General features: G+C 40.1%; 1 protein-coding gene across 6 annotated transcripts in view; it reads left to right on the top strand.

The window, feature by feature from the left end:
• Positions 1-26,365, top strand: part of PRELID2 (PRELI domain containing 2) — a 78,834-nt gene that overhangs the window by 36,544 nt on the left and 15,925 nt on the right. For all 6 annotated transcript variants that reach the window (XM_072749902.1, XM_072749897.1, XM_072749899.1 and 3 more), the window contains one exon: positions 8,238-8,343. In XM_072749902.1, coding sequence (XP_072606003.1) covers positions 8,238-8,343 — 106 coding nt within the window. The remainder of the gene's footprint in view (positions 1-8,237; positions 8,344-26,365) is intronic.

Genomic DNA, 26,365 nt, shown 5'->3' with positions numbered 1-26,365 from the left:
GAGTGCTTTACACATATTACCTTATTCACCTTTGGAACAGCCATGTAATAGGTATTATCAATCCCATTTTACTGAGGTGTCTGAACCTTACACAGCATTAGGTACTTGCCTATGTTGGTAGATCTCCATTCTGTGTTAGGAGTTGTGAATCCAAGGAATCTGACTCCAGAAACTACACCGTTAATCTATGTTCTCTTTCTCTCTCCCTTTGTGTGTGTGTGTGTGTGTGTGTGTGTGTGTGTAGGCTGAAGACTGTCTAGTACTTATTGGGAACTCTGTAAATTGAGTTGGTTCTCTGAGGAAGCACTGTGACATAAATGGGTTTGTAAGATGGGATAGGAGAGATCACATATTCTGGCTTGGTAGAGTTCACATATGAGCCAGGCAGTCTGCAGCACTGTCAGACCTAGGGAGCACGAGAGACCGTCCTTGTGCGTGGTTACAGGGGAATGGCAGGAGCACCATGATTAGAACTGAGATGTCATCATAACAGGAATATCTGTGGAAACTTTTTTCCCCCTCAAAGACACTTTAATTAAATTCCCATCATGAAAACAATTAGGCAAGATTTGCCATACCTAACCAGTCAATAATTCAAGGACAGGATCTCATTAAGAGCTTTTGCTTTCCCGGAAACTGCCGTTTTGAGGATTCAGAGCTAGTGGCTGCGTGCTCTGGGAATTAATTTATCCATGTTTCCTCTGAACTTTTTTATTTTCCCAAATCCAGAAGGAAACACGTTTTTCAATGATCTAAAAGTAGGAGACTGATTGGATAAGCTGGCATTCACTTTCACAAAGGGGTTCCTAGGTTTGAGGTGAACTTTGTCATGATTCTATTGTGTTCTGTGTTGAATTATGCCTGCCTGTGGGCAGAGCAGTAGATGTGACTCTGATACAGGCACAACCAGAGTGAATGAGGCTCCTCTTCCAACATTATTTTCCAGATGCTGTTGGTGCCTCATCTTTGAGCCAGGTGAAGGCTGCCCCCTACTGACGTTAGCAGGGGGAAATCTTGAGATATTTGTTCAATCGTTCTGACAAATGTATTGAGATGTGTTATAAATTCTCTCATTCTTTTGCTTCCTTCTCTACCCTCTCCCTTCTCTCCATCCTTTTGTTCCTAATACATTATTGATTTTTCTACCATGTGCTGCCATTTTCCTACCACGTTGCATTTGGCACTGAAGCTATAAAACAACCACAAAACCCTACAAGTAAAACCATTTAGGAAAAACATTTGATGGCATCTACTAAAGGTGAAACCTCACATGTCCTGTGACCCAGACATTCAACTTTTTGATATTTTAGAGACATATGTACCTATGACCTATGTACGTGGATGCATTGTAATATGTTCATCTTCAGTAGAATGGATAAATAATTTGGGGTATTTTCCTTTTTTTTTAAAAGATTTTATTTATTTATTCATGAGAGTCACAGAGAGAGAGTCAGAGGCATAGGCTTCCCCCTCTGCCTATGCCTCTGCCTCTCTCTAGAAGCAGGCTCCTCGCAGGGAACCCGATGCAGGACTCAATCCCAGGACACTGGGATCACTCCCTGAGCTAAAGGCAGATGCTCAACCGCTGAGCCACCCAGACGTCCCAACTTGGGGTATTTTCAAACAATGGAACACTGTCCGCCAACGAAAACGAACGGACAATAGCTACATGTAGTGATACGGATGGATCTCAACCGAGCATGCAGGCTGTATTCTCTGAGACTTTGTAAGAGGCCCATGACAAGATCAGCATGTGTTTTGGAAGCTGACTTTGGTCAGCGTGGATTATAGAGAGTGCCCGCTGGAGAACAGGAGCCCACTGAGAGGCAGTTGTGGTTCTGGAAAGAGAAAATTGCTAAGCTAACTGCAGGCAGTGGCAGGGAAGAGTGACATGGCCTTTGAGGGGGCGTTAGAAGTAAAATAAACACTATCTTCTGACTGAAGGAATGTTTGGTTTGATTAGAAAGGGAATAATTACGTAACATGTTGCTGAGGTCTCCGGTATCAAGACTAGGAGGGTGGCTGTGTCATTAGCTGACATAGGAGCAGGACTGAGGCTTTGAAGCAGTCAATGATGAATCTATATTCACCAAACTATATGACTCTGGGCAAATTATTTAACTTCTTTTTGCCACAGGTTCCTCTGTGTGTAAAAGAGGGAAAATGTTTTAAGAGTAACAACCTCAGAAGATAACACCATGTCTGATACATTATACAATGTTACTGTAGAGTTTTTGAAGAGTAAAAGTGACCCTGGGTATATAACCTCATAAATGTGATGCAGTCCTTCCTTTAGGCTTTGCAGAGATAAAAGATACATGTAGGAAAACTTGAATCATTTCTATGTCTCTTGAGTGAAACATCAAACACTTGGTTTACATAGGGTAGGAAAAGGAAAGCCAAGATGTGATTTAATGAGACTTTAAGTAAATGATAAGTCAGAAGTTAGCATGTACCTTTGCTGGGAATGGTTCTTGGGAGTGCAGAGCCTTTTAAAGAATACCTTTATTTATATAGAAATGATCCTGGGAAAAGATTCATGGAAACTAATGAGAATGAAGATACAACTGTTCAAAATCTTTGGGATGCAGCAAAAGCAGTCCTGAGGGGGAAATACATCGCAATACAAGCATCCATTCAAAAACTGGAAAGAACTCAAATACAAAACCTAACCTTACACATACAGGAGCTAGAGAAAAAACAGCAAATAGATCCTACACCCAGCAGAAGAAGAGAGTTAATAAAGATTCGAGCAGAACTCAATGAAATCAAGACCAGAAGAACTGTGGAACAGATCAACAGAACCAGGAGTTGGTTCTTTGAAAGAATTAATAAGATAGATAAACCATTAGCCAGCCTTATTAAAAAGAAGAGAGAGAAGACTCAAATTAATAAAATCATGAATGAGAAAGGAGAGATCACTACCAACACCAAGGAAATACAAACGATTTTAAAAACATATTATGAGCAGCTATATGCCAATAAATTAGGCAATCTAGAAGAAATGGACGCATTCCTGGAAAGCCACAAACTACCAAAACTGGAACAGGAAGAAATAGAAAACCTGAACAGGCCAATAACCAGGGAGGAAATTGAAGCAGTCATCAAAAACCTCCCAAGACACAAAAGTCCAGGGCCAGATGGCTTCCCAGGGGAATTCTATCAAACGTTTAAAGAAGAAACCATACCTATTCTACTAAAGCTGTTTGGAAAGATAGAAAGAGATGGAGTACTTCCAAATTCGTTCTATGAGGCTGCATCACCTAATTCCAAAACCAGACAAAGACCCCACCAAAAAGGAGAATTACAGACCAATATCCCTGATGAACATGGATGCAAAAATTTTCAACAAGATACTAGCCAATAGGATCCAACAGTACATTAAGAAAATTATTCACCATGACCAAGTAGGATTTATCCCCGGGACACAAGGCTGGTTCAACACTCATAAAACAATGTGATTCATCATATCAGCAAGAGAAAAACCAGGAACCATATGATCCTCTCATTAGATGCAGAGAAAGCATTTGACAAAATACAGCATCCATTCCTGATCAAAACTCTTCAGAGTGTAGGGATAGAGGGAACATTCCTCGACATCTTAAAAGCCATCTATGAAAAGCCCACAGCAAATATCATTCTCAAAGGGGAAGCACTGGGAGCCTTTCCCCTAAGATCAGGAATAAGACAGGGATGTCCACTCTCACCACTGCTATTCAGCATAGTACTGGAAGTCCTAGCCTCAGCAATCAGACAACAAAAAGACATTAAAGGCATTCAAATTGGCAAAGAAGAAGTCAAACTCCCTCTTCGCTGATGACATGATACTCTACATAGAAAACCCAAAAGCCTCCACCCCAAGATTGCTAGAACTCATACAGCAATTTGGTAGCGTGGCAGGATACAAAATCAATGCCCAGAAATCAGTGGCATTTCTATATACTAACAATGAGACTGAAGAAAGAGAAATTAAGGAGTCAATCCCATTTACATTTGCACCCAAAGCATAAGATACCTAGGAATAAACCTGACCAAAGAGGTAAAGGATCTATACCCTAAAAAGTATAGAGCACTTCTGAAAGAAATTGAGGAAGACACAAAGAGATGGAAAAATATTCCATGCTCATGGATTGGCAGAATTAATATTGTGAGAATGTCAATGTTACCCAGGGCAATTTACGTGTTTAATGCAATCCCTATCAAAATACCATGGACTTTCTTCAGAGAGTTAGAACAAATTATTTTAAGATTTGTGTGGAATCAGAAAAGACCCCAAATAGCCAGGGGAATTTTAAAAAGAAAACCATATCTGGGGGCATCACAATGCCAGATTTCAGGCTGTACTACAAAGCTGTGGTCATCAAGACAGTGTGGTACTGGCACAAAAACAGACACATAGATCAATGGAACAGAATAGAGAACCCAGAAGTGGACCCTGACCTTTATGGTCAACTAATATTCGATAAAGGAGGAAAGACTATCCATTGGAAGAAAGACAGTCTCTTCAATAAATGGTGCTGGGAAAATTGGACATGCACATGCAGAAGAATGAAACTAGACCACTCTCTTGCACCATAAACAAAGATAAACTCAAAATGGATGAAAGATCTAAATGTGAGACAAGATTCCATCAAAATCCTAGAGGAGAACACAGGCAACACCCTTTTTGATCTCAGCCACAGTAACTTCTTGCAGGATACATCCATGAAGGCAAAAGAATCAAAAGCAAAAATGAACTATTGGGACTTCATCAAGATAAGAAGCTTTTGCACAGCAAAGGATACAGTCAGCAAAACTAAAAGACAACCTACGGAATGGGAGAAGATATTTGCAAATGACGTTTCAGATAAAGGGCTAGTTTCCAAGATCTATATAAAGAACTTATTAAAGTCAACAGCAAAGAAACAAACAATCCAATCATGAAATGGGCAAAAGACATGATGAGAAATCTCACAGAGGAAGACATAGACATGGCCAACATGCACATGAGAAAATGCTCTGCATCACTTGCCATCAGGGAAATACAAATCAAAACCACAATGAGATCCCACCTCACACCAGTGAGAATGGGGAAAATTAACAAGGCAGGAAACCACAAATGTTGGAACGGATGTGGAGAAAAGGGAACCCTCTTGCACTGTTGGTGGGAATGTGAACTGGTGCAGCCACTCTGGAAAACTGTGTGGAGGTTCCTCAAAGAGTTAAAAATAGACCTGCCCTACGACCCAGCAATTGCACTGTTGGGGATTTACCCCAAAGATACAGATGCAATGAAAAACCGGGACACCTGCACCCCGATGTTTCTAGCAGCAATGTCCACAATAGCCAAACTGTGGAAGGAGCCTCAGTGTCCATCGAAAGATGAATGGATAAAGATGTGGTTTATGTATACAATGGAATATTACTCAGCCATTAGAAACGACAAATACCCACCATTTGCTTCACCGTGGGTGGAACTGGAGGGTGTTATGCTGAGTGCAGTAAGTCAATCGGAGAAGGGCAAACAGTGTATGTTCTCATTCATTTGGGGAATATAAATAATAGTGAAAAGGAATATAAGGGAAGGGAGAAGAAATGTGTGGGAAATATCAGAAAGGGAGAATATAAAGACTCCTAACTCTGGGAAATGAACTAGGGTTGGTGGAAGGGGAGGAGGGCGCGGTGTGGGGGTGAATCGGTGACGGGCCCTGAGGGGGGCACTTGATGGGATGAGCACTGGGTGTTATTCTGTATGTTGGTAAATTGAACACCAATAAAAAATAAATTTATTAAAAAAAAGAAATGATCCTTGGGTCCTTATTAGTTTTGGTGATTACCAAGTGGTATATATTATAGAAAATTAGTAAAAGAAAAAGATTAAAAAAATAATATGTATAATTCTAATGTCCAGAGATTCTTTTCATATTTCACCTCTGTTCTTTCTTTCTTTCATTCTTTCTCTTTCTTTCTTTCTTTCTTTCTTTCTTTCTTTCTTTCTTTCTTTCTTTCTTTCTTTTCTTTCTTTCTTTCTTTCTTTTTCTCTGAGCTGAAATTTATATTGTTGTGTAACCTGCTGTGTTTTGCCAGGGAACTTAAAAGAAGGCTTATCTAGCATGTGGGATTTAGGTTGCCTATGTATAGTAAGAAGAAAATGATGTGCTTTGTCAATGAATTATTGAGGGAAAGTGCAACATTTCCTTCTCTAGCAGTCTTAAAATATACTAGGATAAACTCATTTCAATGATGGTGAGGGCATGACCCCGCTTTACTGCCTTGTTATTCTCTGATATGTGGGCAAACCATGAGAATGCTTTTCTGAGCACTTACATCTCCCAAAAGTAGCAGAAAGAAATATTGGTTAGAATATGATGTAAGAGAGACTTTTATTAATCCCTCACCTACACTTGCCTTGAGGACTGAAGAGTTTATCTCTCCCAGGAGTGTAAGACTGCTCAACTTTTCATTTTTGAATATTAAAATCACTGTAAAATTCTACACTGACTAATCTGAAATAAAGACAGGAAAGATTAGTGTCACTAGGATATAGTTTTACATGAACAAATCATTTTAAATAGGCTTAAATCTAAGAGGTGGAAGCTGCTTTGCCTAGAGTGACTATTTGCTTAGACTATTTATGTCAGATTGGCTAGGATAACTCTGTGTGTGTGTGTGTGTGTGTGTGTGTGTGTGTGTGTATGTGTAAGAGAGAGAGCTGAAGGCTTCCTTTTACAGAATGCACAATCTGAATGTAGAGGCTACTGCTCTTAGAGAATCAGAAATGATCATATCAGTCTAATAAGAGTTATAACTATTTTTTACCAAAATCACAGCTTTTTGGATCCATAATTTTCTCAAAATATCTTTCTTACTGTGAGGAAATGTACCTATATATTGTATATCTATATATCTATATTGAGATATCTATATATGCACACACAAACCCCCAAATACACATACAGGAGACATGGCTCCTGTCTCTTTTCCATAGAGATAGAAGAAAATAGAGGAAATATTTTCTTTGTTGAACACTTTTGGTTGTAAAGAAATGTAATATTAATGAATTTATTCACATAGCAAATGCTTGCTGAACTCATTGAGTGAGTTTGTTGCAAATGGGGAATAGGAGATTGTCTAAAAGCATTAAAGGGTGGCAACAAGCTATTTAGTCAGTGGTGTGCATGTAACTGTTTGTACCTGTGACTTGGTGGCCTCAGAAGGGGAGTCCTCATTGCCTGCAGGATCAATCAAGTCTTAGCTTCTCAGCATGAGAAGACAATTTGCAATCTGGTCTCCATTTGTCCTTCAGCCTCTTCCTCTCCTAATATCTCTCATGCCCACCTTATGCCCTGGTCTTTCTGATGAACAGAATTTATTAAGATCCTTAGTCAGTTTTGGGCTTTTTCAGGTAATTTGTGGCTTCTTAGACATTCTCTGTTTCTTCATGTTCTCTTGCCTGAGTCCTTGTGGTCTTCCTGATTGGAATGGTTTTGCCGTTCTTTGCTGGTGTGACACTCAGCCACTTGCCTATTTGTCTTTCCCACGAGTCAGTGGGATCTTGGAAGGCAGAGACTTTTCTCCTTTGTGAGTCTCTAGCACTAGGTGAGGTGCTTAGTGTACAGTAGCCAGTCAGTGTGTGGAACTTTTTTCCCCTGAGCTTTATTGAGATATAACTGACATGTAACATACTGTAAGTTTAAGGTATACAATATGGTTTTATATATGTAGGTATTATGAAATGATTACCATAATAAGGTTAGCTAACACACCCATCACCTCTCATAGTTACAATTATTTCTGTGTGTGATCTGAACTTTTAAAATTTATTCTTTTAGCAACATGAAACAAATATTCTTTGAGTAAAATAATTGCTTATATTAACTCTTTTCTTAAAAGATTTTATTTATTTATTCATAAGAGACACACCCCCCGGCGGGGGGGGGGGGTGGCAGAGATACAGGCAGAGGGAGAAGCAGGCCCCATGCGGGGAGCCTGGTGTGGGACTGGATCCTGGGACTCCAGGATCATGCCCTGGGCCGAACACAGGTGCTAAACCGCTGAGCCACCCAGGGTTCCCCTATATAAACTCTTTTTAACAAAACTTTTGTTATAATAGGCAATTATTGAATTGTTACAGATATTGTTCTGTGTTGATTGTAAGTGGTAATTATGCTGTTGGAAATTTCTGTAGTTTAAATATCCAAAACATAGAATGACATCAAAGATTTTTAAAAATCTTTTAATTTTTAAATTTTTTACAGGACAGAGTTCATTCAGAGAGGGAGGATTTCAATCACAGGGGCTGGCTTTCTCAACTGCATTTTGGAAACTTTTGCCAGCACATTCTTAAGACAAGGAGCCCAGAAGGTAAGCTTGCTTCTGCTTTGAACCAACGTTCATTTTAAGAAACCATGGAGATTCCCATTGGGTTATTGAATAAGGCTCACGAGCAGACATCATGAAAAAAAAAATGCAGTTAATAAACAAACAAAAATAAGCAAATAGATGCAAAAATAATTATGTTTACTAATTACTACATAAATCTGATTCAAAGTAAAACTTAAGTGCCATATGTGACCCATTAAATTAAAAAATATGCCAGTGAAGAATATGTAATAATATGGAAAATACTTAGAGTCTAATTAAGAGATATAATTAGAATGAATAATTATATTTTCAATATATACAGTATGAAGACAGCTTTTTCATAAAAAAGGTAATAACTGATATTTATTGAGCATTTACTAAGTATCATTCACTGTAAAAAGCACTTTTTATTTATTTCATTTTATCCTCACAAACCTTTGAAGTGACTATTTATATGAGCTCCTGGTTGTCAATTCTTGTGGTTTTCAAACGCTGTTCTTGTGGGAACTTAGGCTTCCATGAAGGTGATTCAGAGGCCGCCAAATAGTTTTAAGGTCTATACCCTGTTTTAAGTAGTGCTATTTTACTTTTACATCTGTCTTAACATCTGTCTTATGTAGAGCTGCAGATTTACTATTTTCTTGCCTTCACAGCATGATTTTCAAAACTTCTTTAGGATAAAGTCTGTTCCTTTTGCCTGAGTATATATCTGTTTCAGGTGTTTTGAATTAGTGACAAATTCATTTTCAATACCTTGTTTTATTTATAATATTGTACTTTTCAATTGTTATTAATTGTGATGAGCATAATCACTTACTTCCAAAATTTACTCAGGACGAATGCTATACATGTGTTACCTCGTTTTGTTTTGTGTAATAATAGGTTTAATGGCAGTAGGTTTAATGGCTGTTATTTGTGGAACAATAGTTTTAATAGTAGGTTTAATGGCTGGTCTGAAGGAATATTGTAATGGACTCAGATTTTCTGGGTAATGAACTTTGTTCTCCCTTTGCAAGTCTAGGTTCAAGAATGAACCTGGACGGTGGGTAGTTGGGGAGGCTGAAGGTGACGATGAGTAAGTGATCCTGTACTGTACCCCCTAAACATACCATCAAGATTAATGATGTGTTCCTGGCCTAGAGGTGCATAGACTGGCCCGGCCTGTTTAAGCTGGCTGTGAAGTAGCCAAGCCTCTGGAAGGTCTGATGTGACCTTTACTCATTCAGACGTGACTGCAGGTTTTTCTGCTATATTGCAAAGTATGCATGTTTCTGCAAATGGGGCTAAAATTAATGGGGCTGATGAGAAGAATAATTTCATTGTTATATCCCTGAGTCAGTTTTCTTGTACATTGTTTTGATCAAAATTGACAAACTTTTTCTGTAAAGAACCAGATAGTAAATATGTTAGGAACTGTGGGCCAAAAGGCAAACCGCCTTTTGTATGGTATGTATGATAGTATGTTGGTACTTTATAACAAGAGAGAAACAAATTTCCACAGATTTCTCATTGAGAAAATTAAAAATATGATAATTGAATTTTATTTATAATGCAGTTCTTCTAAGGAGAAAAATGGTGTTCTATTTTGTGGGGGAACATAACATTTAGCTAAATTGTGACTCAAAGTTAGTGTTCCCTACCATCAAATTGCAGTGTTCATTTGTAAAAACCGTTCTTATCTTGTGGACCATACAAACACAAGTGGTGGGCTGGGTTTAGCCTGTGGGCTATTCAGTTTTCCAACCCTTGCTTTAGATACATAAATATTCTTTGATTAGTTCAGGCAGGTCTATATTTGACTCGTCCATCAGTCTGAACCTATTAATGACTTTTAACCATACACTGGTTGTATATATTCTGATCCTGTGAGATGCGTAGACACTGTTAGTCCCCTTATATTGATGAGAAATGTCTTGAAGGGATATGTGGTTGGCTGTTTATCTGCCTTCCTTTTTCTTACACATATATGCTGAGTACGTTCTTTGTGCTAGGCACTGTGTTAAGCTTGGGCTAGATGGATTTACTCAAGGTCATGGGACTGGCAGAGGGTAGAGTCTGGACTCACATTGCCATCTTTTACAACAAATCTTTGCCCCTTTACTGTGCAAGATGTGTTCAGATAAATGACTCAGAATGTTTGCCTCCTTAGCGCTGTGCTGTGTATCAGATGCACTTATGGTGGTCTTACTCCCTCTGTAGTTAATTAGGACTCTTTAGTTGCAAGTAACAGAAACTACTTTAGCTCACTGTAAAGGTACAAGGGTGATGAAGCAGATGGGCTTCAGAATGGTCTGCCCTGGGACAGGAGCTGCCAGAAACCCATAATATTCCTTTTTCAGCACTATATAAGAATATAAGAATATGCATCTTTTTTTTCTTTCTCTCCTCCACAGACTGTAGAGCGTGTCCAGGTGTGTGTGTTACATAGAGTTCTGGCCAACAAAGAGACTGTCTGCTTATTTCCTTCATTTCCAAAATCTTCGGAAGGGCCTCTTGTCCTTTCATGGGCAGAAGTCGAGTTTTACGAATAGGGCTCAACTTGGGCTGTGACTATGTGGGTCAGGGTTGAGATGGGTCACTTCCCAGGGAAAAGGGTGGTGGGATGTGTCCATACCCCAAGGTTTCTGGCATAATCTCACAATAGATTCTATGTTCTTGATGGCAGACAGAGGGTATATACATCTTAATCCCAGTTCCCCTCAGCCCGTAGTAGCTTGTGTAGTGCTCCTACATTTATGTGGAAATGAGCAGAAAGAAAATAGAATGCACAGCTACATTTCAGTTGGTTTCTGATGAATATTATCTGGAAATCGCCAAGTGACTTTAAATTTTTAAAGCCAGGAACCCAACTAATTTCTCCTTTATCTTACTTCTGCTCAGAAGTAAGAATATATTTTTCTTACTAGGTTTTGCCTTTTCTGACTTTTCCTCTTTTTTTTTTTTTTTCTCTTTTAAGAGGCTTAATGAGTTAGCTTTTCAATTTTAGGAGCCACTTGTGCTAAATTGTCTTTTACCTTTTATCCAAGTAGTGATGTTTTCTGGTATCAGCCTAACTTTGTGATAAACCTTCACAGCTGAGCCTGCATAAATGGCTTTTGTGGAAGTTACCATGAGAGTGTTTTAGGTGATTTAATTTTCACTTTAGGACTTTATCCTTAAGGCTGTGTAGTAAAGGTGGATCTGATATCTATTTTTATCCAGAAAAAGCACAATGAGGCACTTACAAAGTTTATATCTCTGTGTTTGTAAATTAGAAGCTGGCCCTAGATATGGATCCCCAAGGTGAGGTCACTTGTGTTCCTCCAGAGCCTTCCACAATTTGTTTTCCTCTCCTCCCTTCACCACTCTGAGGTGACTTGCAGTTCAGGGGCTTTTTTGACACAGTTGCTGACTTTTCATATATTACTCAGAAAGGACCTCACTTTCCTCTTAGAATGAAAGTATGTGGGCAGGAGAATGGGGATTGCCCCCTGGTAGCCAAGTCAACCACTATGTTTTTGACATGGAAGCTGTTTTAATTTCTAGTCCACTAAAGCCCCTTGTCATTATACTGTGGCACAAATCACTTTATCCCTCAGACCCTAAATTTTTTTTAAAGATTTTTTTTAAATTTATTCATGAGACACACACACACACAGGCAGAGACAGGCAGAGGGAGAAGCAGGCTCCCTGTAAGGGAGCCCAATGTGGGACTCATCCCAGGACTCCAGGATCACACCCTGAGCCAAAGGCAGATGCCCAACTGCTGAGCCACCCAGGCGTCCCAATCCTAAGTTTTATGGTCAACAAGGTGGGAATTTTAATGCATCCCCACAAGTATGAACTATGAACTATGCTTGAAAGTTTTCAGTAAATTGAAAAACACAGGTCAAATATACATAAGGTGTTCTTTTTGTTTTTAAGAATTAAAAAAAATCCAACTCACATCCAACTTTCATACTTTTGTGGTTACGTTTGTTTTTGTTTCTTTTCAAAGTCATATGAACACACACTGGATCTTAAACTCAGAAGTGTAGTCCCACAAATACTTTGGGAATCAACAATGTGTCAGGCATTGGGTAGGATTCTGGAGACACAGGTAGGAAAGAGACAGAATTTACAAGAGTGGAGTAAAGCTTATACAGCTTTACTTCACAGGTATCTAACTCAGGGTAGAAAGCCTGACAGGCAATGAATAAACATCTGTCGATGGTGAGAATTACTGAGCCCCACTTGGTGTTCGGTGCTTAGCACTATGATCAGTGCTGGGAAGGATATTGAAATAACAACTGTACTTAGAAGGGGTTCCTAGATGCGAAGCACTAAGTATGGTATACATTACCCAAATTACCTCTTTTAAAGATTTATTTACTTGTTTGTGAGAGAGACCGAGAGAGAGAGAGAGAGAGAGAGAGAGAGAGAGAGAGAGAGATAGAGAGAGAGAGAGAGAGAGAGAGAGAAGGGGGAGGGGGGAGAGAGAATCCAAGGAGACTCCCTGCTGAGCACGATGACTGTAGTTAATGAATGCCGTATCACATATTTGAAAGTTGCTAAGATAGTAAATCTTAAAAGCTCTCATCACAAGAAAAATGAATTCTATAATTCTGTATGGTGATGAACGCTAACTGGACCACAGTATATACAAATATCAAATTATTCTGTTGTACACCTGAGACTAATATAAAGTTGTATGCCAGTTGCGCCACAGTAAAAAGAAAACATACATGTGAAGGTGATGTTGGGAATGGTGTGGTTGGTAACATACAAAAGATGAGAGGAAGAATGTCATCCATCAGTTGGAAAGTTCAGGGAATCATGGATTCTCAATGGGAAGACCTTCACTTCTTGAGCCGCTGATCAAATCGAGATTCAAGCACGACACACAGACTCTCCAGCTCTGACTCTTACGGGCACAATGGTGGATCAGCTCTTGAGTCCCTGTGTTGATCTGTAAGTTTGGGAAGCAGAATGTTCGAGAAGAGGAAGCATGAGTGTTCCATATGTTATTTGACTTGCCAAAATTATAAATCAAGACCTGGAGGTAAACCTACAGTGAAGATCTCCTGATTCCCCCCCACTCCAAATATTAAAAATATATTAAAGATTTTTTATTGTGATAGAATGTGTTACATAAAATTTACCAGTTTAATTATTTTTAAGTGCACAGTCTACTGCCATTAAGTACATTTAGTATTGTGCAGCTGTCAGCACCATCCAAATCCAGAACTTTTTCATCTTCCTAATAATAACTTGGTAGCCATTAAATAAATGATAACTCCCCATTCCTCACTCCTCCCAGCTCCTGGCAACCACCATTTTATTTTATTGTCTCTGTGAATTTGACTACTTTAGGTACTCTGTATCAGTGGTATCATACAATATTTGTGCTTTTGTTTCTGGCTTATTTCACTTTGCATATTTTCTTTTTTCTTTTTTCTTTTTAGATTTTATTTATTTATTCATGAGAGACAGAGAGAGAGAGAGGCAGAGACACAGGCAGAGGGAGAAGCAGGCCCCATGCAGGGAGCCTGATGTGGGACTCGTTTCCCCGGGACTCCAGGATCACGCCCTGGGCCAAAGGCAGGTGCTAAACCGCTGAGCCACCCAGGGATCCCCTGCATATTGTTTTCAAGGTTTATCAATGTCAGAGTATGTGTCAGTATTTCTTTTTAAGGCTGAATGGTATTCCATTATTTGTATATACCATATCTTATTTATTTATTTATCCATCAGTGGATATTGGGTTTCTTCCACCTTTTGGCTGTTGTGAATAATGGCTGCCATGAATATGGGTCTGTAAATATCTGTTCAGGTCTTTGCTCTCAATTCTTTTTCTTCATTATAAGGTAATTCTGTTTAAATTTTTGAGTAGCTGCTTAAAAGTTTGAGATAGCAGTCTATCTTTGTCCATGGCAGCAATGGACTGTACCATTACTACATATTTTTCTCAAGTCTGTCCAGAAGAATGGTGCTATATATACTATACTCTTGGCTGGTGACACTAGTGAGTGTGCCATATGGTGCCTTCCTGAGTCTGAGAAGCATGCAGTTGTCTCTTGATGCTACCATAGTCTTTGTCTCTCTATCATAATTTCATGTCCTGGTGGATAGTTTTGATCCATGATGGATTGGAAGTGTTGAAAAGTGCCGTAGACGAGTAGCACACTGCATGCCAAGTACATATTTTAACTTGCCTTGAGGTAAGTAAGCACGTTCAAAAAACAAATCAGGAAAACAGATCTGAAGGAAAACAGGAATTGAAGGAAGTCTGAGACACATGAAAAGCTTCATACACATTTCTGCAGTCTAGGGGAATGGCCAACAGCTGTGAAGCAGAGGTGGGTGGAGCCCAGGCCACTCAAGTCCTACCTCAGGGATCCTAGGAGAAGGACACCACAGAGAGATCAGGATAGTCTCCGGGGCATGTGTAGCTCTGCAGGTGCTTCCCAGCTTGGGGAAGGTAGCCTTTGGGTCTTGGTTTTCAACCTTTTCTCCATTATCACCCACCCATACCCAGTGAGCCTTTTTAGAATTTTTTTTCTATTTTTACCACTTCCCATGAAATACCAATACCACAGATATACTGACTATCTGCTTATGTACCATATTATACCTTTGCTTTTATGTATGCAAAGTGTAAGGTATTTTTCACTCCCCAAAACAAATTGTCACCTTGTGTTGATATGGTTCCCGCTGAGAAAGTATGCTTCATACCACACTGGTTGTAACTGTCTCCATCTCTCCACGTCCAAACAATCCCCAGTCAATCCCCCTGGCCCTCAACCCCCAAAATTCCAAACCAAAATGGTAAGAACCTTTTGGTGAACTCCCACATGGTTCTTGCAGATTTCCTGTTTTATTCTTCTGGGAGAGGCTTAGGAGATAATGTGGATGATAACACTCTTGTCATGCAAGTGTTCTTTTTTAGCCCACTTGTCTCTGTGCTTGGAGACACTGCAAATGCTGTGGAAATGCAGAGCTCTCATTATGCACTTGCTTAGAGGATTTTCTTTTCTTTTTTTTTTTTTTTTAAGTTTGTGAAATACATTTTCAATGTGTAATAAAATAATTTGTTATCTTAGCCATTCTCCTGGCAAGGCCCCATTATTAGTCCCATCATTATTCTTGTGTTGATCCGGAGGCTGAAGTGGAGAGAGGCTGAATTCAACAGCATGTGAAATACTTGTCACTGAAACAATGTGGGCAAGTCACACAGTTTGAACATCACTTTAGAGAAGGTCTGGCCTACACACGCTACAGCTAAAGATTTCTGAACATGCTGTTTCCTTAGGGTGTTTATAAAAATACATTTTAATAGTGGAATATAATTCTCTGAGACAGAAGATACTATTCTTGTGTATATACTAGTATATATAAATGTGTGTGTATGTATATATGTGTACACACACAGTGTACACAACACACACACACACACACACACACGATATGTAGTAGTCCAAAAGGACATTTGAAAAACCTGGCTACTATTTGCATCATTTTTGCAAACTATCTTGGTTATCTATGGCTGTGTAACACATTATCCCAGACTCTACTGCATACAACACATAGTTATTGTCTTGCATTTTCTGTGGATCTGGAGTCTGGCCATGGCTAGTTGGGTCCCCTGCTTCGGGGTCATACAAAGATAGAATAAAGGGGTTCACTGGGGCTGTGATCTCCAGGGAAGGCTCTTATGGGGAAGACTCAGTTCTAAATGTGTTCATATGGTTGCTGATAGGATTTTATCAACTTACCTTGGTTCCTTGCCATATGGGGTTCTCACAACATGGCAGCAAGCAAGAAAGGGCAGGAGACTGCCCGCAAGGCAGAAACCATAGTTTTACCTGATCATAGGAGTGACATTCATTTCATTTTTTGTATTGTGTTCATTAGATGTAGCCCGCACTCAAGGGAAGGGGATTGAACAAGGCAGGCCTGGCTCACTAGGAGCAGCATCAGTGCTGCCTACGGTACTGACCTCAGCTGAATGGAATGCCAAGTTGCCAGTTCTTTATGGTACATATTGGGAATTAATGATAATTAGAAGTTGGTATGAGGGGACGCCTGGGTGGCTCAGCAGTTGAGTGTCTGCCTTTGGCTCAGGGTGTGATCCTGGGGTCCTGGGATGAGTCCCACATCGGACTCCCTGCATGGAGCCTGCTTCTCCCTCTGCCTGTGTCTCTGCCTCTCTCTCTCTGTGTCTCTCATGAATAAATAAATGAAATCTTTAAAAAAAAAAAAAGTTGGTAAGGGTTGCACCCTCACAACCTTACTGCCAGCTTATAAAAAAGTTCTGCAACACAAACGGACATTTTGTTAACCATTTGTTTCTAAGTAGGCACAAAATAGTTTACCTGTTTTATAAATCTGATTAAGTCTCTGTCCTTTTGGATGTTCTGACCATGAACTGCATAAACAGCTAGCTCACAGAGAGCAGAGCTGACACTATTCCCAAGGCAGGATTCAACTGTTTTAAGGATAGCATCAGGCAGCCAAATCTTCTGATGCAGTGGGTGGTCAGAGGACCATCTAGGCATGAGCTTCGGTGCCATCCCTAAAGTTGGTTGGGGCTTGGTGGTAGACTCTTAGACCTTCATTGTGCAAGGACAGGTATATCTTGAAATTTGAGCTGATCCCTGTATCTTAGGTTCCACTAATTCTATTGAGAGCCCATTTCTCACATTCACTAGGATGTTGCTAATATTACCAGTCACAATTTTAACATTCCTTATTCCAGTTAACAAAGCCCCTGCTGTTTTCAATCATAAAGGTAACTGAAGTTTCTGGGGAGTGAATTTTCTGATTAAAATGCTCATAGCCCAACCCGAAAGGTGCACTGGGACACCCTACTGTCCCTGGTGTATCATGTGAACTAACACATGCACCATAATATTATAGTGTATGTGTGCTGCAGTACTTTGAAGCAAATTATAGATATCCTGGGGATCCCCGGGTGGCTCAGCGGTTTTGTGCCGCCTTCGGCCCAGGGCGTGATCCTGGAGACCCGGGATCGAGTCCCGCATTGGCCTCCCTGCATGGAACCTGCTTCTCCCTCTGCCTGTGTCTCTGCCTCTCCCTCTCTCTCTGTGTCTCTCAGGAATGGATAAGTAAAATCTTTAAAAAAAAAAAATATAGATATCCTGATGATCATGAACCAGACATCAGTTCCTGAACCTAGTATATTCTGCCTTTAGAAAGATTATGTTGTGCCCAAGATTGCAAATCCGAGAAACCACCAAGGAGCCGACACTGATGCAAGTACATGAGGGTTTATTTACAAGCTTGAGCTTGGGTCCAAGTATACTGCACACAGCAGAGCAGGGGCTGGGACCCTGAGGCTAAGAGGCATAGCAGCTTTATAGGGGCCAGTGGCCAATGAGATTGTAACACACATAGAAAGTTGCACAGTCATGTCGGTTCACATGCAGGTGGCCAATTGAATCACAATTTACCCTATAGTGACCATTTGAACTAGCTTATCACTCTGGTCAGAATTGGCGCACAGTTTTGGCGGGCAAAAGGCAGGGTTACATTGTTATGAGCCGATTTCTGGTAAGGGTGTGCTCAGCGGCTAGACTAGGGTGGGGGAGTGCCTTGAGCAATAAGCAGGTCATGTGAGGGTTATACATGAGATGGCAGGTGTAGCACAAAACGGAGTTAGTCCTGCTCTGCTTGTCCAGGGGTAGGGGATTTTTGTTAAATTTCCTTGGTCCCACAATTATTCACACGTACGAAACGTGTTTAACATAAAGATTAAATGTGAAGCTTTAGAGAAGTGCTCTTTGGTTCATGATCTGTTTTTTTTTCACTTCCTAGATGTCACATTTCACGTCCTGGACCCTCATTTTTCTCATCTCTAAAATGGAGTGATAGTGGCCATACTTCATATGGTTATTTTAAAGATTAAATGAGGGCACATATATGAAATATAGCTGGTACATAGAGAAACTTCAAGAATTATTAGTCTAATGGAAGTTCTCTGATAAGATCATTTTTATAACGTGCCCTCTTAGGTACTTACCTGAACAAAAATTTCAGATTGTAGCAGTTTATGGTGCTTTATATATGACTTTTTATGTTTTTTTAAGATCTGTCATTTTATTACTCAGTGTATCCACATTTAACATTTTGATTTAGTTCCTTCTGTGTGTCTTTGTGTATGTTGGCATATGTATGCATGTACCTTTGGTAGTCTTTGAAAGACAAAGTTAGGATTATTCTGTTTATTTAGCCCATCTTTTTCATTTATGGACATATCATTAACATTTGCCTTGAAGACATGAGTTTTGATGCCTTCATAATAATTCTTTTGGCATAATTGCTTATTGTTGGTTTCTATTTTTTTCACCATTATAGATAATGTTGTGGTAATTCCATGAGTATAAATACTTGTGTGTATTTCTCATCACTTCCTCAGTTAAAGAGTGTGCACATTTTTAAAAACCTTTGATGCAAATGGCTAAATTTCCTTACAAAAGAATTTTACTAATTTGTAGCTTTCACTGCAGGCCGACCGGATATTTCTGGTTTTCTTGCTGTGTGACTTGAATGAAGGACCTAACCTCTTAGAACTTACATTTGTCATTAGGAAAGCAGCGTTCATTATTCTACCCCCATAGGATTATTGTGAAGAGGAAATGAAATTGTTAGCTCTCTAGTCTGCTGATTCCTCCTCTGAAGACACTGAAAGTTAATGCTTCTGTCATTAACTAGCTGTTTGACTTCAGTCCTCCCCCAAACTATTGTGTTACCTCGGACTGGTTGTCTGAGCTGCTCAGTTCCTCATCTGTGAAATGAATGTCTAGTAGACACCCATGTATGGTAGTCACAACCCTAAAATAGAGTGGACATTTCAAAACCCAATAATTCTGAGATGGAGACAGCAGATAAAACGGTCATTCAAAAGAATAAATAAAAGTCACAAGTATGACATAGGCACATCAGTATAATATTCTGCTGACTGTATGTTGGAGACTTGTATTTCCTTCTTGGTTATGTGAATCTTTTCAAGATTTTTTCCATTACTTGAACCATTTTTTTTTAAATTTTTTAATTTATTTATGATAGTCACAGAGAGATAGAGAGAGAGGCAGAGACACAGGCAGAGGGAGAAGCAGGCTCCATGCACCGGGAGCCCGATGTGGGATTCGATCCCGGATCTCCAGGATCACGCCCTGGGCCAAAGGCAGGCGCCAAACCGCTGCGCCACCCAGGGATCCCATGAACCATTTGAAATAATTGATGAACTATGTTCTGTCCTTGGTTCCAGAGAGTTTATTTCCTACCTCTCAAATTACTTCTGTTGATAATACTTTTTAATCCTACTCTTGAGTACTCAAATAGGTTAATTTACACCGTATTTATTCATTAGATGCTGTGAGGATATTACCAGGAATTCTGATTTTTAACAACTTATTTCAAAATGATAATAGTAGTTAAATGATAATAGTAACTGCCCTCTTCTTACATATCTATCCCCTCCCCATCAGCTCAGCTTGTCTTGCTATTTCTAGAATTTTAGTCCTGAGCAATGTAGCCTTTGTAGTGAAAACCACTCGGTGAAAATGAGTATTCTGTGAGTGATAACAGTCTGGTCCTTTCCCTGAGGTTAAGTCAATGCCTTTACCTCAACCATGAGATTTAGGAATCCAGAATCCCTTGACAGCTCATTGGAATTCAACAGGGTTGTGTGATAGGCTGCTCAGTGGTAAAACTTTGGGGAATCCCTGAAATGGGCCAGCTGCAACTGTGGGGCATTGTCTTCTGTAAAACTAGATGAACCTGAGAAGTTAGGTTTTAGCTGAAATGGCAGAAGGTAGTTTCTTTTCTTTTCTTTTCTTTTTTTTTTTTAGAGATTTTATTTATTTATTCATGAGAAACACAGAGAAAGAGAGGCAGAGACACAGGCAGAGGGAGAAGCAGGCTCCATGCAGGGAGCCTGACGTGGGACTCAATCCTCGGTCTCCAGGATCACGCCCTGGGCTGAAGGCGGCGCTAAACCGCTGAGCCACCTGGGCTGCCCCAGAAGGTGGTTTCTTGACCCCGAGATGCGTCACTGGTGTTATTTGCGTAGTGATCAGGAATCATGTCTCCGCACATCATCTAAAGCAGGGGCCAAGATTCAGGAAATCTGGGTGGTGACCCTGCTTTGGCTGCTCTCAGTGGCCACATTGCTTGGACTGACTGCTCTGAACTTAAGTATCATTTTTTATAAATTGGGGATTGGACTAGACTAGGAGGGTTGTTTTCAATTCTGACATGTTATGGGGTTTTTTTGGAGCTGTCCCTCCTTTCCCTCAGTGTGTAAATACCAAGACTTAATTTTTTTTTTTCTGATAGTCTTTAAGCCAGCATAAAAATTCAGGAGTTTAAGCTAAATGGGGGTCTAGCAACATCAGAGATGATTCATATAACAGGTAGATGGTCAAGGGTTGAGGTGGTAGCTGTAAAATATTTTAAAATAATAGACATGCTTTCAAAAAACACTAGTTAGCAAGGGAGTGGATGGTAAACATGTGGTAGGGGTGTTGCAATTTCATTTTATAGTCCTGTTCAGGCGAACTAAATAAACTGTGTATTACAAAGATTTATAGGTGTTGTAGGGGTCTTTGAGGTATTGGTGACTGATAATAGATAGGTTGGCTTATTTTTAATCCATGCCTTCTGAAAACTCAGACTGTTCTGGAAATTTGGAGAAAATAAGATACTATATCAATATTAACTATAATCTATTGAGTGTTTACCTTGAGCCAAGCACTGCACTATTTTATGAGCAGTGAGTTCTCCTCGTGACTCCCCGTGAGAGAGTTCTCCCAGTGACTCTCCACCTCCCTCCCCGGTTTACAGATGAGGGAGTGGAGGCACAGAGGTTTACTTGCCCAGGGTCATCAGCTGCAGGTGGCAGACCTAGAATTCCAGGTGTTGACTTCAGAGCCCATCCTCTTAACTGAGGTACTCTTTGACTCCCTGACTTGCAGGACAGAATCCTTTCCCCCTAAAAGCTTGGGTGAGGTGACAGGACAGCAGGGGGTATGACCTTGAAGTCAGATGACCTTGAAGTCAATACTTGTCAGAACATGGAGGAAATGTCGTTGTCTCCCTAACACTGTGATGCTTGCTTTCCTGATGCTCCTTTACTCTCACTCCGACCCAGGAATCTTTGGGGATTTGGGAGCCATGTTCTCCCCACTGTTCTCGATAGAATTTCCGACCAAACCTATTGCTTTTCTGAGCTCACATTCCCACTCAGTTGTGCTAAATTCAAAAACAAAGACAATGAGAAAAATAGGTATTTGTGGCCACCATAAATCTTCACATACCTCATAAAAACCTAAGGCAGACACAGAATTGAAAACTGAAACAGCTCTGGCCAGGTGGCATTGAAATACTGGGAAAATTGGGGCAGTGTCTGCAGATTGTGTGGATTAAGTGCATTTGAGGCACAAATCTTTTGTGGATCTAATCTATTGTAGGACTGGACTTGAATTCAGCAGGGTTCTTTGTGCTAAATTAAGATTTTTAGTTTGACCAACAAGGCCAGGAAAATGTCATTGAGGCTTCTCAGATCAAGAATTAATACAGAATTCTGGGTCGAGCAACTTGAATTGCAAAGGTAATTTAATTCCTTAAAGGTACATCCAATAGTTAAACTCGGTTGTGAGCTTAAGCCCTGCAGCATACTAATTAAATGCTCTCTGAGTTCTCTGAGGTGTCCAGCTGTTTCCCTTGATCATTCTTCCTCCTCTGTCGGTGGGGATTTCTTTTTCTGTCTCCCCACTCTGTGGGAGAATTTCATCTCTTGCTGAATGACGGTGGTGCCCACCCTTTGTGGGACTTGTGGTACCAGGCAAAGCCCCAGCAGGAGAAGGGGAGAAGGCTGGAGTATCTGCCTGGTAAGGAAGAAAGAAGCCTGTGGCTTGTGAACCCAGGTTTGTTAGGATGATATTTCTTTGTCACCTTCCATTTCTTTGGAATCCTACTTGCTGCCTGGGATTTGACCCCTTTCTCCCTCCCTTTCTTCTTTCCTTCCTTGAGAGAGAAGGGGGAGGGAGAGGCAGAATGGGAACGAGAGAGAGAATCGTAAGCAGGCTCCAGGCTCAGTGCCGAGCCCAACACGAGGGTTGATCTCACTACCCTGAGAGGCAAAATCAAGACTCAGGCGCTTAACCTACTGAGTCACCCAGGTGCCTCTTGAACCATTGTTTGTTGTCTAGCTTTCTTCCTTAGATTCTAGCTAAACTATTTTTCTCTGAATTTGCTTAGTAAAGGAAAATGGTGGGTTTTTGAGAGTTAATTTATTCCTTTCAAATTGGCACCAGTTTAAGAAGAATTTAAAGGCTATTAATTAAAAATGTTCTCAATCAGTGGTCTCTGGTGGGGATGTAGCTTTGTTACTTTATAAGATACTAAACTTTTTTAAAGCTTACTGGTTTTTCTATTCCCTTTTCTTCTTGATATGTTCTAGTATTTCATAATTTAAAAAATGGCTGCACTCCTCCCCAAAAGACACTTTCAATCTGTAATCAAACAAAAAAATATTAAGGTTTTATTTAAAATGTTTTTGAATATGTGCTGCTTGCACATAAATGTTTTAAATTATATATTTTCAGCAGAGCCATATATGTTCTTTTGCCCTAGCTCTCTTTGAAAACTAGCAGAATGCCCCGTGCTGATCAGCTATGTGACCTTGAGTAAGCCACTTAATTTTCTGAGTTTCATTTTCCTTGTATGTAAAGTGAGGATAATACTGGAACCTACTACATTAGGTTACTTGTAAGAGGTAAATGAATTACATTCATGAAATGCTCAGGATAGGACTTGGCACACTGAAATAATTAGTTATATTTAAAAAGAAAAGTGCAAGGAAGTTATAAGCAAAAGTTAGTTTTCCTATTAAGGCTGCAGATGTTTAGTGGTTATGATAAGTCTTGCTTTGGAGTCACTGGAACCTGAATTTAATTCTCAGGGCCCATTCTCATAGGGTGTGTACAGATCGAGCCTCTGGGTGAAATGCCAATGTTAGTACCTACCTTCGGAGCAGGAGAATAAAAGGGAATAGTATAAAGAAGTGCTTAAAATATCTTGGCACATGTTAAATACTCTAGAAATGATAACTCTCTTGCCACTCACTATAGCTCAAATTGGCATGTTCTTTTCAGTCTTTTATATGCAGATTTAAAAAAGTCATAATTACAGTATAAGTACAATTTCATATCTTGCTCTTTTCAAGAAATATTATAGCACAAATGCCTACCACAGCAACTATAGAAACCGCTAAGCCAACATTTTAATGACTACATATATTTCATTAAGTTGTTCTATAATAATTGATTTCCCTGTTTCTTGAGGATTGAGCACTGAAGTTATTTATATCCAGGTGTCCCATTGGAATCGAGACCAAGTGAAACATCTTTATATGTAGACTCTTTTATATTTTGTATCATTACCTTAGAAACGATTCCCTGAGGATGTCTGAGTGGCTCAGTGGTTGACGCCTTCAGCTCAGGTCGTGATCCTGGAGTCCTGGGATCAAGTCCCTCATCAGGCTCCCTGCATGGAGCCTGCTTCTCCCTCTGCCTGTGTCTCTGCCTCTCTCTCTCTGTCTCTCATGAATAAATAAATAAAATCTAAAGAACCCCCCCCCCCCCAAAAAACAAAAAAACAATTCCCTGAAGTGACTGTTGCCATGATTCTGTGTGTTCCTGAGTGAACAGAAGGCATCAGTGTGGGTTCACCGCTTTAGCTTTAGTACCTAGCACATAGCCAGTGCTCAGCAAATATCTACTGAATTAGTGAACAGATGTGCGTATTGTTGTATGATTTTCTGAATCTGCTAAAACTTTGTGTCTATCCTTTTTTTTTTTTTTTAAAGATTTTTATCTTATTTATTAGAGCAAGCACAATCTGGCAGGGATGGGCTGGGAGAGAGAGGGAGAAGCAGAGACGTGGGACTCAGTCCTACAACCCTGGGATCATGACCTGAGCCGGGGGCAGATGCTTAACTGACTGAGCCACCCAGGTGTCCCTGTTTCTGTCCTATTTTATTTTTTAAAATAGCCTTAAAAACAGCCAAACTTTTTAGCCTCTGGGGTAATAGGAAAGGTAGTAATAGGTCATCTTTATTGAGCACTTTCTGTGCCCCAGGCATCATACTCAGGACCTATGTGCCTTACACCTCCTTCAATTTGCTGAACACTGCTCTATAGTAAGTACTGTTATGACCATTTTTATAGATGAGGAGACAGAAGGGTAAGTCGACTGGCCCAAAATCCCACAAGTGGTGAGCGGTAAACCCATATTCCCATGAGGCAGTCAGACCCTTAGTCTCTGTACTTGATGAACTAGACTCCATATCCCTCCTAATTCACTCTCGAGCAGCTCGCCCCTTTCCACTTGAGCCAGTCTAACAAATGATTTCCCAGGGAACCTGAATTTCTTGGCCAAATTCCAAACAGTGTGAATCAGGTGTGCCTGAGCCTAGAGGGTTTTGCTTCAGTCTCAGAATGAGAGAGCCAGCATCATTTACAAGTGCTTGTTACCTAAAAGGAGTCCCACCTTTGCAGTTCACCAAGTGAGGGATGTATGAATGTATTTTTTTTTTAATAAACCTTAGCTTTTTTTATCCAAGGGAATAATTTTATTACAGTGTTAAACATTCAAGGCAGCTGGTAGATTTAGAACATCGCCCATGTGGGAGTTATTAATTCATGAAGGAATATCTGGGACCAAACAATAGAAAGGATAAGATCCTAGGGATTAACCAATAATGCTTCCATTTAGTTAGCAATTGAAATAGAGCAATTTTTGAAGAGTATCAACTGTGTTATTACAACCATTTCTTCACTCTCTCTTTCCCTTTATCAGTCTATTATTTGATAATAATGGGGGATAATGGGGATAATGGCTGGGGATTTTCAAGAATATTTGCATCTGTGAGCACTATGTGGTATTTTTTCTCCCTTTTGCAAATAATTGACTCTTCAAAACAGCAGGTAGTTTATCTTTAGAATGTTATTTGCATCTAGTGATTTTATGATGTAGTTCTTTTTTGTAGCTTTTGTTCTGAGTGTTCGTGTTAATTTGTCACATTAAATGCTTGAAATTTTTTAAAAGGCGTCACTTCGTTATACTTGGTGTGGACTTCATGGTTCTGTCATCACACTGGTGATGTGAAGGATGGGGAGTGAGGGTGAGCCCTCATATTTCTGTAACTAATGTTTGTTACAGCCCCCCCGACTCAAAGCTGTGACCTTATGTCTCATTCATCCTCGCCAGGTTGTATCCCCAAGAAATGATGAAAAGCTTTTTGTGGGAAGTAACTGCCTCACTAGTTGGCATTCGGTAAAACCAAGGAATTCCAATTGGCAGATACCGTGTTGAACTAGAAATGTTTCCTGTGCACATGCCTGTCCTCCAGCTGCTTCCTAGTTCACGAGAGGGCTTCACTTGGTGTCAACAGAAGACGAAGGGCATTTGGAGGTGTGGTGAGGTGCTTTTATCCTTTGGGCAGTTTCAGGAATTACATGTGATCTTGTCTCCCCTAAATAGATAAAATGGAAATTACCCAGCTGTAGCTGGAAATAACTTTGGGATGGCAGGAAGGACTGTGCCTAAGGCAACATGTCATTTGTTGGTGATTTGAGAAGAGAACCCTGCAACTCTCCCTTTTTAAGGTGGGAGTGTATTGTGAGCTCGGTCATGAAAACCTGGGTATGAATCTGGATTCTACCCTTATGTAGCCAGGTGCCGTTGGTCAAGTTTCTGAGCCTCTCTGAGTCTCATTTTCTTCTTGTCACTGAAGTACATTGAATGTGAGGATTAAATGAGACCAGGCCTATAATGTGCTTGGCATGGCCTAGTAGGGCAGTAGCCTGCTTGCCTGCCTGCCTTCCTTCCTTCTTTCCTTCTTTCCTTCCTTCCTTCCTTCCTTCCTTCCTTCCTTCCTATTTAAATCCACTTAATTAAAATGTCATCTATTATTGGTTTCAGAGGCAGAAGTTATTGATTCATCAGTCTTATATAACACCCAGTGCTCAGGGTGCCT

This window comes from Vulpes vulpes, chromosome 2 (assembly GCF_048418805.1).
Source record: "Vulpes vulpes isolate BD-2025 chromosome 2, VulVul3, whole genome shotgun sequence".
In the NCBI taxonomy this organism is placed as follows: domain Eukaryota; kingdom Metazoa; phylum Chordata; class Mammalia; order Carnivora; family Canidae; genus Vulpes; species Vulpes vulpes.
This window is presented reverse-complemented; position numbering and strand designations above follow the sequence as displayed.